This window comes from Biomphalaria glabrata, chromosome 1, assembly GCF_947242115.1.
Source record: "Biomphalaria glabrata chromosome 1, xgBioGlab47.1, whole genome shotgun sequence".
Lineage (NCBI taxonomy): Eukaryota > Metazoa > Mollusca > Gastropoda > Planorbidae > Biomphalaria > Biomphalaria glabrata.
In genome coordinates this window covers 13,351,483-13,363,963 of record NC_074711.1, presented here as the reverse complement: position 1 = coordinate 13,363,963, position 12,481 = coordinate 13,351,483, and the positions used below count along the sequence as shown (strand labels likewise).

Sequence of the window (12,481 nt, the reverse complement as noted above, 5' to 3'; positions counted from 1 at the left end):
ATTCTAAATTGTTGACGACTAAAAAGTTAAGAAACGAAAGTTCTGACGAAAGAGTGCATATATGAAACATATGCCGTGATATGCGTATAAAGAAATAAATCTAATCATCTTCTAGAACTAGATTAATATCTAAACTCTATACTTTAGTGTGACAAAATAAATTTCGTTCTAGCTAGATCAAAAATGTCAGGACTAGGACGAACGTTGTTTTGTGCCAAAACTTTACAATTTAAACACTTGACAAATTATAAAGTATGTAAAGTATGTTAATGAGTTAATGTTAATGTTATTATGTAACTTTATTTATTAGTATAACTAGATCTATAAAATTTATACTTATACTTATAGTAAATACTAAAATAGAATAAACTAAACATAATAAATAATGCTATTTTACTATGAAGTAAATTAAATCTATGATAGATATTACATTATTCATTGTATAAATAGAGAATCCAGTAAATTATTATTTTATTAGAAGGGCTGAATTTAAGAAGTATGTCACTATGACTATGTGGGCAGAATTTTAGTGGAGCCTAAAGCCTAAGACTTTTTCCAAAACGCTTTTCATAAATATGATATCCTCTTATTAATAAAAATACTAATAAGTAACTAATATCTAAAAGCATACCATATATTACAAAAGAAAGCACTTACTTTTTAATTAAATTAAATTTTTCTTAGTTTATATATGCATATTTTAGTAACAATAAATGTAAATTTTTGGGGTTTACGCAATGTAGTAAATTCAGAGTATATATCAAGAATATGAGGACACTATTACCAGACACTTTCTAACACTGACAGTGTTGCCATTTATGTAAAATTTAAAGTTTAGTAAGATATTGTTAGTAAAAATGCAAAAAAAATATATTAAAAAAAACAACTTAAAGTTGCTGACCCACGGGGTAGCATACACCGCTATTTTGCAGGGCCAGCCTTAGGCTACTGCAACCTATGCGACCTCAGTGGGCCCCTCATTTTCATAGGACCCTTGCTAATTCTAGGTGTTAATTATTAAATCAAACCATTTTATAACTTATAACAGATTTCCTGCGGCCTCCTGATTTACCAAGAGCTCCTGGAAATCTCCTGAAATTGCAAATTATACTAAAACGTCCTGGAAATCTCCGGAAATTATTAAAATCTTTTGAAAACTTGTAAAAATCTCCTGAAATGTATAGACCAAAATTGTCATTTTGGGATGTCATTCAATATGGAAAACGACAATCCTACACGCGATAAATAAAAACGGCATTATGCAATATTCGTAATTGTGGAATCTGGTGAAAGAAGCTTCTCGCGCCTCAAACTAATGAAGAATTATTTGAAATCAACAATTCTCTAAGATAGAGTGAAACATTTGGTAAATCTTGCTATTGAGTGTTATCGATATAGGAAACAGAATTTTTATGATATATTGTATGACTTCGCTACCTGCAAGACTCATAAAGTAATTCTGTACATAGTAAAGAATGAATAAATGCAAAGAGGAATTTATTTTCTAATACAAACTCTTAATTTTCACTTATTATTCGTATCCCTACCCAAACTGGGCCAGCGAAATCCTTTTTGCATAGGGCCCCGCAATGGTTAAGTCCGCCTTGCTATTTAGTGACGGGTGAATATAGAGTAGATTACTTGTTCAGGTGAATACTACTTATTTTCTCGCAACCCCCCTTCCCCCCTCTTTTTTATTCTGGGCCTCACTCTCTGTCACAGTATAAGTTGCATGGGGTAACTCTAGTCTGACTTACAGAAATAAAAGAGTGATCTTTCCATTACTTCTTGGTGTCCAAACTGTTGAGCCATGAAGATAATTATATTATATATATATAGATACTCATAATATTAATATAGATCTAGTTTTTATTTTTACATATATATTTGTTTATTTTACTTGTTTGATTGTCTATATATTTATATATTTTAGATTACCTGCTTGCAGTGTTTCAAAGAAATAAATAAACCTTCACTAAATTCAATTAAAGCTTATCATCAATTACAACAAGCTTCAAATAGGACAGTTAATTGGGTATGTGCTTTATGTGCTGAACTTTAGAGCATTTTTAATTAATTATTATAAATATTTACAAAAATAAGAAAAAATTTAATTGAACTTAATGGATTTTTAGTTAAAGTAATTTTTATATAAATACTAAATCAGTAGCTTTGTAGTATTTTTTCCAGCATTATTTAAATTTTATATTTTCTAATGCTGTTTGTTTTAATTATTTCAACAGTCTCTAAGATCCTCGCTGTTGTCACCTTTAAGGAGATGCTTGACAAATGTAGCGGTGGAGTCCTCTAGAACACAAAAAATTGTTGGATATTGGCTAATGGGATGTGCTGGCATGTGCTTTGGTGCTGTTGTGCTTGGAGGTGTGACAAGGTCAAGGCTGATCCCACTTTTGTTATTACTTTAAAATAGCAATTAATTTAATTATACCTGAAATTTAGGTTTAAACTTTCATGTTTTGACATTTTTAAATAAACTCCTCCAAAACCATCTTCGTAATCATCTTCTCTTTTAAGTAACATTTGTAACATACATATAAGAAATAAATTTAAAGCTAAGTTTTTCTGTCATTTGGTACTAAAAGGGCCTTTTGTCTGATTAAATATTTTAATGATTTATATTGAAATTAGTGCAAGCTAGTATACTGCATTGATGGAAAGAAAAAATATTTTGAATATTAATAAACTGCATTTAAACTTCTAAAGATTATTGTCTTTATCAAAAACTCATTTTTTCAAAGTAATTTGTCATCCTATTTTATATCTTTCCTAATATGAATCAACTGTGAAGTACTATTACCAATTTCAAATGATTAAATCTAACATTGTTTTCAACATTTAAAAAGATATTTGTAAAAATTTAACAGATTAACAGAGTCTGGACTTTCTATGGTCGACTGGCGGCTGATAAAAGACATGAAGCCACCAAAGTCTGAAGCTGAATGGCTGGAAGAATTTGAAAAATATAAACAGTATCCAGAGTACAAATAGTAATTATGTGTTTTTATTTTTCCATTGTTGTACTATCTGCCTTGTGCACATAAGAAAAGTAAAAAAGAAATAAATGGTGTTATCTTAAGAATCAGGAGGCAGAGTGGATAAATGGTAATGTAGTCAGCTTTGAAGCTTGATATTCTAGTGCAGGCTGGACATTTTAAATTGGTTTGAAAATGTCCCAATTGTAATAAATTCATAAAGTGTGTTAACTAAAGTTTAGTTGGTTGGCCATATTTGGACACCCAATTAATCTTTGTCCACTCCAATGAAGGCTTTGTTGGGATGGTAAATTTAAAATATACATTTTTTCTACCAGTTTCAACTTTTTTTAATCTTGAATTTCGAGATTTTTAGGATACCCCCGAGTCCATCCAAATCTGATGGATACCGGGGTATTGGCATGTTTGGGTAAAATAAAGTCAGTTGGATGTTGTCACCCTCTTTAGCCATCAGCCATAGACACAGATGACTTTTACATCATCTGCCCTCCAGCTTGTACGGTTCTTAAAAGAGATGCCTTAACTTTTTTTTTTCCTTTGGGCTTCAAATGGATGTAAAAAAAACAACAACCCAAGAGCGTACTGATATTTTTCTTCTCATAGTTTGATCATTATTTTGAAAAGACAAATAGATGTTAAGTACTAAAGGTTTTACAGTTACCGTAATGTATGTTTTAAATGTTTTACAGTAAATGTAATGTATGTTTTAAATGTTTTACAGTTACCATAATGTATGTTTTAAAATGTTTTACGGTTAATGTAATCTATGGTTGTCTTCTTTTTGTGAGCACAGCATGGAGAAAGAGATGACATTGTCAGATTTCAAATTTATCTATTACATGGAGTGGGGTCACAGGATGTGGGGAAGGACCACAGGTGTGGCTTTTTTCTTACCTGCCTTATACTTCTTAAAGAAAGGCTGGATATCAAAATCCCTGAAGCCAAGACTTGCAGTTTATGGAGGTCTTCTTGCTTTTCAGGTTTGAATTTAAAGCTACTTATCATTGTTACATTGTTAGTTTTTAGAGGACTAAAGTATTCTTAATTTTAGTGGGTCGTCCAAGTATCATAACATTTTGTTTTTGAATGTGTGATATTGTTGAATGAATGAAAACTGAGATAATGTACTTGCAAAGTTTTGTGTTCTTCTGTTCTTTCAGTTAAACTATATTTGTAAGACTTTTAAACTCCTCAAGTCTGTAGGGGATTTATCTTGTTCAAAATGAAATATTTTTTTACCAAAGATGTTGAGAGACTAGTTTAGCATCTTTATTCTGAGATTGAATGCACTTTTAACTTTAAAATTTGTGACATGATGATTTCATTTGACAATTTTAAAGATTAAATATTTTAAATTTGGTAATGCTGTTCATTATGTTCCTTTCTATTTTGTTCTTTTCAGGGATTTTTGGGTTGGTACATGGTGAAGAGTGGATTGGAAGAAAAGTCTGGTCCCAATGATGTTCCTAGAGTCAGCCATTACAGACTGGCAGCACACCTTGGCTCAGCTTTTATTTTGTACACCCTGTTTTTGTGGCAGGGACTTTCACATCTGTTAACACCTGTAAAGGTCAGTGAATTCTGTGAAATTCTTCTTCTAGCCAGCCTTTAGCTGATGAGTTGTGAGCTCTTTTGCAGTCTGTGCCATGGAAAAGAAAAGCTTGCTGTTGGTTATGCTGGGTTTTTGTATTAATAGGGTCTGTCTAAGGTGAAACAAATGTGGGCATTCAAAGAGGATATGATTGATAGTTTTATAAGGTTCGGTACAGTGGGTGTATGGGACTTATTCTGTGATGTTAACATTGAAAAGTGTGTGTCCTATTCTTAGTTGTAAAATTTTAAATGGTACATGCTGGGTCAGAAATTGATGCCCATTGGTTTAGCCAGTCCTCTTTATGATTGTTGGATAATATTCACTTGAGAGTGTTGTTGTTTACAGGCCTGTCTGGTTGTTCCATGGTGACCCGCACCTTTGATAGTCTGTCCACTTTTTCATTTTTCATAATGCCCCTTGCCCAGGGAGGATCCATTGTGTTGTGACTGTGATGTTAGAAAACATTAAATGGTGGGTTATGAAGATTAAACATTGTCAATTCAAATTAAATGATAATTAAATGATTAAATAATCAATTAGATTGCATTTTATTCAATGATTTAATTGCCAAGGGAATAAGAGTTCTTGTGATAGTTGGCTTGTGTCTTCTCTATTGTGGTAAAAGATTGTGTCCCAAATGGTGGGTTATTATGTTTAATATTTTTTTTTTAGCATTTTAAGATTTTTTTTCTAGGATAGGTGTTCGGTTGGAGCTTTTTTGTTAACAATAATATCACTTGAAGCATTTAGAATTGTATTTATTTTTATAAAATTTAAATACCTAATGTCAAACATACAAAATGATGGAGGATCAATTAAAGAGATAAAAACCCATTTAAGTTTGGCACCCGCTGTCATAGCAAACTGTGGAAAATCTGGAAGAGTAACATTAGCTTCCAAGTAAAATTAAAATTACAGCTGTATCCTTCAAGGTACAGTGGAGAGAGCATAAAGAGAAGGTCATCCAAAGAAAAGCTGGCTGGACAATGTAAAAGAATGGATCAGCCTCTCTCTTCTTGGTTACTCAGTCACATCACCCCTATGACAAAAGTCAAGGGACAAATGAGAGATGGGACATCATGGATATTTAACACCTTGTATGAAAAACTTTTAGAGTTTTAGGTGCAATATGTATTCTAAAGCATTTCTAAAAAAATCCACCTCCCACACTTATTGACACTATACTTAAAAAAAACAAGGATTGTGACTCATGGCCAACACATTGTTTTGTTTAGCAAATGTCCAGCATCATGACTAATATTTTGTTAATGTTTTTGAACAGATGCTAACCCCTAACATAGTTTCCTTATCCAGGAGAAAAACAAAACTATTCCTGATCAGCTTAGAGGGATTCAAACCCTTTTAGAGCAAACTTTACACTCTAATTGACAGTTTTTGTAACATGTTTATTAATTAATTAAAAAAAAATCAAAGTTAATTGTTTAGTTTTGCATTGAACAAAAAAAACAAAATTAACCCCTATACAACTTGTGTTAATGGCACACTAAAAAAATAGAATTTAGGCCTATCAATTATAAAATGGATGTTTTTTTAGGTACTGAGCACATTTAAACATTTTGTAATGTCACTTGTGATTTTGTTTAGTTAGCTTACTCTGTAATGTAATTGTTTTTTGTTTTGTTTTACATGTTTTGGATGTCCCTTCAGAGTTGAAGATAATTTACTTCCTAGTCTAAACCTCCTGCAGGATGATGGGGGATGGGAGCAGGCAGGGTTTGAACTCGGGACCATTGATAAATCTGAACGACAGTCCAGTGCGCAAACCACAGGACCAGGCAGCCATCCAATTTTAACAAAGAAGTCACACATTTGTATCAGTTCATAGTGTTGGCATGTAAAAATAAGCTGTCCTTAATGGGAGGAGGGAGATTTTGAAGCAGATTGATTCATGTTGAGTAGAAAGAGTTAAAGGTCACAATGATATTTTTGTGTTTCTTAGCTCCCAGATGTAAGAAGTGTTGCCAAACTACGGGGCATGGCTCATGGTGTAATGACAGCTGTTTTTGTGACTGCCATGTCAGGTAAGTAAATTAAATGATCTGCTCAATCCTACTGCATGTCTTCTATTCACTCCACTTATTCTCTGCTCAATTCTGCTGCATGTCTTCCAGATCACTCCATCTATTCTCTGCTCAATTCTGCTGCATGTCTTCAGATCAATCCATTTATTCTCTGCTCAACATATGGTTCGAAATGACAGCATCCCTTTTATGAACCATGTGACCCGGGAAAGGATTATATCCCATGGCCATGATGAGTAATTGGCTCTTTACCAACCCCTCTGTCTGGAGTCCCCAGGCAAACAGGTGATCATTTAATCACATCCGGCTTGTCATGTTCCACGTCCTCCTAGCCACAACCTGAGCTCCTCCCCTCCATATGCCTATAATGTGCCACCGCACCCAATGGGGGGGGACCATTACCACCCGTATGGCCCCTGTTGGGAACGGAGCAGTGGGTTTCTGACTGGTTATCAAGCATTTCTCACATCCCCACCACGTGCAGGTACACTCACTAGAGCATACAGTGGTAGCTCACTGGGAGCCTTGTTTGCTCACGTACTTAGCCTTTCCGCTTCCCCGGGCCGACGTTTCCACTGAGGTGCCACACTGAGGTGACGGAGCATTTCTTCCACTGCATGTCTCCAGATCACTCCATCTATTCTCTGCTTAATTCTGCTGCATGTCTCCAAATCACTCCATAAATCTATATATATAATTCTCTTCTTCCCTCAACAGATCAAACAAGAAGTAAAGGAAAGATCACTCTGCGGATAGTCCACAAGAAAACAAGAGGGGGGGGGGGGGAGAACACGTAGTCACAACATAGCAGGGCAGGAACGTTGCAATATCACTCTTTTTTTTTATTATTTCTACCTCATGTAAAAAAAAAAAGGGGGGGGGGGGAGTAATCTACTATGTAGTAACTATCGAGGCAACAGAGCACGCTCAAGAGTTTGGACACAATGGAAAGATCAATCTTTTATTTTTGCAACTCGGATGGAGGGAGTTTATTCTAGCGAAAAAAAAAGACAATTTTTGTCTGTATATTTCAGGAGATTAGTATAAGTTTTCAAAAGATTTTAATAATTTTCTGGATATTTCCAGGACTTTTTCATATATTTTGCAATTTCAGGAGATTTCCAGAAGCTCCTGTTAAATCGTCAGGAGGCCGCGGGAAATCTGTAATATGTTTTAAAATGGTTTAATTTAATAATTTATACACCTAAAATTAGCGCGGGTCCTATAAAAGTGCTGGGCCCACTGAGGTCGCATAGGTTGCAGTGGCCTAAGGTTAGCCCTGCAAAATAGGGGCGTATGCTACGCCGCCGGTCGACTAGTAAATAATAAATAACATTTTATAATATTTGGACCAATCAAAGTTTAACTTGTCAAACCTTGAAGAAAACATCTACACAAATTAAAAAAAAAATAATTAAGGAACAAAATAATTATTTTTGAGATTTTTGTTTAGGAAAAAGGACAAAGCTACTTGTAAGAAAGCATTACTACTTTTTACTTAGACAGTGGCAGAGCTAAGTATATTGTAACCAGAGTTTTGTACACTGGAGCCACCAGATGGAGAAGAAAAAACAAACTAAAGTGCTGATTTTCAAAAATGCTCTGCATTACAAACAGACACAGATTTTATACATGCATGTCAACTACATTTATTCACTTTTCTTCTTCATGTTTTTTTCTTTGGTATAAAACTAAAAAAGGTTTCAACCTTGCGGTTGCTTTGTTTTAACCTTTTGGTGCTGTAAAGATAACAAAATATAAGATATATCATCTTTTAATTAAATAGCTTATCCTTGAAACCAATTTAACGGATAAAACTCTGGTAAATTAGTAAACCATGTTTTACCATATTTATCGACCTTTAGACAGTCTCAGTTTAATGACATTAATATTGTCCACAGGGGCTTTTGTGGCTGGTCTTGATGCTGGACTGACCTATAACTCATATCCTAAGATGGCTGATAAATGGTTTCCTGATGACATGTGGTCGCTTTCCCCAAAGTGGAAAAATGTTTTTGAGAATCCAACCTTTGTACAGTTTAATCACAGACATTTGGTATGTGTTTTTTTTTGTTTAAATTTATCATATACATTGTCAGATAAAGAAAATTCCCTCAAAAGTTTCAACAATCTTAGAATTCCCAGATGCTTGCTGTTTTAAAAATGTATTTTGCACTTTAAGGCATCATTGTTTCTTTTTTTTTCTTCTTTTTCTGCCTACTTGTGTATCTTAAAAATTATGTCAATGTTGTTGGGCTTGTGGATCTTTCTTTGATTGACCATTATAACCACTAATGTGACATGTTAAATGCTTGTCAGTCCTTGATTGGGGGAAGTAGCAAAATATAAAAATGGAATTGGGGAGTGGAATAAAAATAATTATACTGAATGTATAAATGTCAATGTAGTTACTCTCATTTCTTCTCTCCTGAGGTGGGATGCAGTGCATAGTTGTTTTTTTTTTTCAACCTGTTCAAAGAGTGTTTGTCAAATGTTATATTTTTATTTAAAAGTGAAACAGAATCTTTGATTTGCACTTAGTTTTAAATACATTGGAGTCCTGAATACCCAACACTCTATTACCCAGCAGTATGAATAACTCAACCACACCCTGGCACCCAACTGATAGCCAGTTTTTGCAGTTCTTTTTCATTATAGACTTTTTCTTCATTATAAACTGTTTTTTTCTTCTTTTATTTACTTTTTAGAGATTTGCCTCTACGCACTCTGGTAAAGATTCCATGCTTTCATAAAGCAGATATTTTGGGAACTTTATTCTTTGCAGAATTCTTAGCAATCAATACATTTTGTATTTTAGATATTTTCTTTTTTAACCCTATTCTTCAAAATTTTGCATTTTCACAAACTTTGTCATACTTTGAGTTATTCATGACTATACTGTACTTGAACACTGTTTTATTGACCTTAGTAATTTTAAACTAGTGTTGATCTCATGTGTTGATAGTAATGTTCTGTGGTAATAGTGGATCATTTCACAGATAATTAAGTTGAAACTGAAAATTAATCAAGAAAAATTACTGTATAGTTTGGCACATAGCCTACTTACTGCATGCTTATATAACAAGAGTCTTGACTGTCTTCAATTTAGCTCGATTTAACAAATCATTTTCTATGCGTTTCAAATTTTGCCTTAGTTTTTATGTTCTTACGCAATACAAGATAAAATTCATTTATACTACAGGTGTTATCTTCATTTTTTTGTTAGGGGTAGGCTTTCTAGCAAGATGTTTTTAGTGAAAATGGTCAGAGTTTAGGGGAATAGGTAAAAAGTAAAGTTCCCCTTTCAGACCTTGTGGTCTATTGGGCAGATGATGTAAAGGTCATCTGATTCTGTGGTCTACGGTTAACGAGGGTGTCATGTGGCCAGCACAACGACCAACTGCCTTTACTTTTCCCCAACTAATGTCAGGTACCCATTAGAGCTGGGTGGACTCAGAGGTGCCCAAGGATCTCGAAAATAAAAATCCCAGACTTCACCAGGATTCGAACCTGGTACCCTGGTTCAGAAGCCAAGTGCTTTACCACTCAGCCACCGCACCTCCTTTCACTTGCTACCTAGATGTTGAATGAATCGCCTTGATTGCTATGATAATTTGGAGTAAGGTGTTTTATTTTTTCCATTCTCTATTAATAAAAGGGAAATGTTTTGTTGGCAGAGTTGATGGTCAGGTGTGCACATTATGAGGCTAATTGAATCTTGAACAAAAATATTTTTTTTTTATCTTGATACTTTAATTTTTTTTATTTTACATGAAATTTTGTTTTTCTGAATCCTAATTATTTGACAACATTTAAGTTTGTCATTTTGCAAGATTGCACCATTAGATAAAAGAAAATCAACATCATCGTTACACAAGGATTATCCTAAGAAATATCATTCATTTAGTTAAACTTAGTGACTCCCAAAAACCATGACTTTATTTCACAGGCTGAGCTGACAGTCTGTTTCATCACAGGGTTTTGGTGGGTGTCTAGGAAAGCACCACTTCATCCTAGAGCCCGTTTAGCTGTTACCTGTCTCTTGGGTATGGCCTTTGGGCAGGTAAGTGTGGAACTTAATATTTACCTCTGATATGTTGTAAAAAGTACAGGGGAAAACCAAAGCTGCTAAAATTAATGTTCAGACCATTAAAGCATAACAACTGATAAAACAGTTATACATTAATGTGCAGTTTTTTGTTGTATAGTACATTCCACTCAGTAGATTTTGTCTTCTATTTCTTTATTGTTATTTCTTAACCATTATATCATTTTTATCTTTAATTACATCAGAAAATCAAATAAATATTTTATAATAGCATGATATGTTTCAAAATTGGTAAAAAAAAAAGCTTTATTATGTACTATATGGGAAAAACATTTCAATATTCGCGACTATAAATAAATACATATATATATATAAACATATCAAAATCTGTATTACTGTATTAGAAATATATTGTCACCTCAGTAATGAAATCACTTTCAATATGTCAGCGAAAACAAACAACATAAAAGACTAATTAGCATTTTGGTATTGTAGCACTTAAAGCATTAGATTATAATGTAAGAAATGTTTTTATTGAAATGTAGCAATGATTCTTGTCTTGTGCACATTTTATTAATGCTTCGGAACTCAAATGTTCATGTTTCTTTTTCAGGCTGCCCTTGGTATCACAACGTTGTTGACCTATGTTCCTACATCAATTGCTGCCACCCACCAGTCTGGGTCACTGGTCCTACTGAGTCTGGCGGTTTGGGTAGCTCATGAGCTGAGACGTATGCCCAAATAGTTATCTTGTCACAGGTCACCATACCCAAGAAGTCAGTATTGAGCTGCTGTTTCGCTCTCAAGTACTTAAAATATTTGGTTAATGACACAGCCCTTGTACACTTTTTCCCCCCTTTTTCTCAAATCTAATTTGTAATCAGAAGTATTAATGAATTTTAACTATGTATCATTGAATTGCATGTAATAAATTTTTTGTTTTAAATTAGCCATTGGCCTAACGAGAAAAGATCTAAAAAAAAAATAATATTTTTAAAAAATATTATTTGACTGTTACTTGATGAACAAAATGTTTTGTCTGAATAAATTATAAGACTTATGTTTGAATAGTGTAAAAAAATTTATTGTGTGAATAGTGTTTTGTTTAAGTAACATGATGTCCTGTCAATTTGACAGTTGTTCAAGAGAGTAGAGCTGGAGCAGACAGGGATTATGCTTTTCTTAATACATGGAATTATAACTCTTTGAGTTTGGCATTATAATTGATGAAAAACTGTCAAGGAATCCCCATCAAACTATTTAAAAAATCAAACAAAGCATTTATGAAAAGAAATTTCTGTAAATCAAATAAGTTGATATACAAAAAGTCAATGATTGCAAGATAATCTTCTATCTTTAAAGTAGCTCTAGTGTTCCATTTTGGACAGCTTTTTTTCTGGTAACCAAACCTTAAAGAACACATTTGTAGGCGACCCTGTTTGGTAAGCAAAGCAGGTTAAAAGACAGGTTTTAAGACAACAAAGATTAAAGACAACTAAATTATTTTTCTTTAGTGTTAAAAACAACAACTTGTCAGTGTTTTACCAGGCTCACGTGTACAGTATTTTAAAATCAGGATATGTCCAAGATTTGGCCATTTGAACATAATAAATAAACGTAATAAAAATAAATGCTGCTAATTAGATAATATAGGCAACAAACAATTTTGAGAAAAACATTGTTAAGAAAGCTTTAAAGATTTTAAACATAATTAAAAACACCACCTGAGTCATGATTTTACATTTGAGCATCAAAGAGAGCTACAAGACACCCATCGCAGAAA

The 12,481-nt window shown here is 33.3% G+C and overlaps 1 protein-coding gene across 2 annotated transcripts in view; it reads left to right on the top strand.

Annotated features, from left to right (window-relative positions):
• Nucleotides 1–11,758, top strand: part of LOC106069509 (cytochrome c oxidase assembly protein COX15 homolog) — a 35,243-nt gene extending 23,485 nt beyond the window's left edge. Inside the window, exons 1-10 of one of the 2 annotated variants that reach the window (XM_056022957.1) lie at nucleotides 6–252; nucleotides 1,934–2,035; nucleotides 2,244–2,392; nucleotides 2,886–3,008; nucleotides 3,808–3,994; nucleotides 4,417–4,584; nucleotides 6,569–6,650; nucleotides 8,552–8,706; nucleotides 10,600–10,713; nucleotides 11,312–11,758. In XM_056022957.1, coding sequence (XP_055878932.1) covers nucleotides 184–252; nucleotides 1,934–2,035; nucleotides 2,244–2,392; nucleotides 2,886–3,008; nucleotides 3,808–3,994; nucleotides 4,417–4,584; nucleotides 6,569–6,650; nucleotides 8,552–8,706; nucleotides 10,600–10,713; nucleotides 11,312–11,443 — 1,281 coding nt within the window. In that variant the 5' untranslated portion in view covers nucleotides 6–183 and the 3' untranslated portion in view covers nucleotides 11,444–11,758. Of the gene's footprint in view, nucleotides 1–5; nucleotides 253–1,933; nucleotides 2,036–2,243; nucleotides 2,393–2,885; nucleotides 3,009–3,807; nucleotides 3,995–4,416; nucleotides 4,585–6,568; nucleotides 6,651–8,551; nucleotides 8,707–10,599; nucleotides 10,714–11,311 lie in introns of those variants that run through there. The other variant, XM_056022968.1, reaches the window with a different exon arrangement.
• Nucleotides 11,759–12,481: the final 723 nt, after the last annotated feature.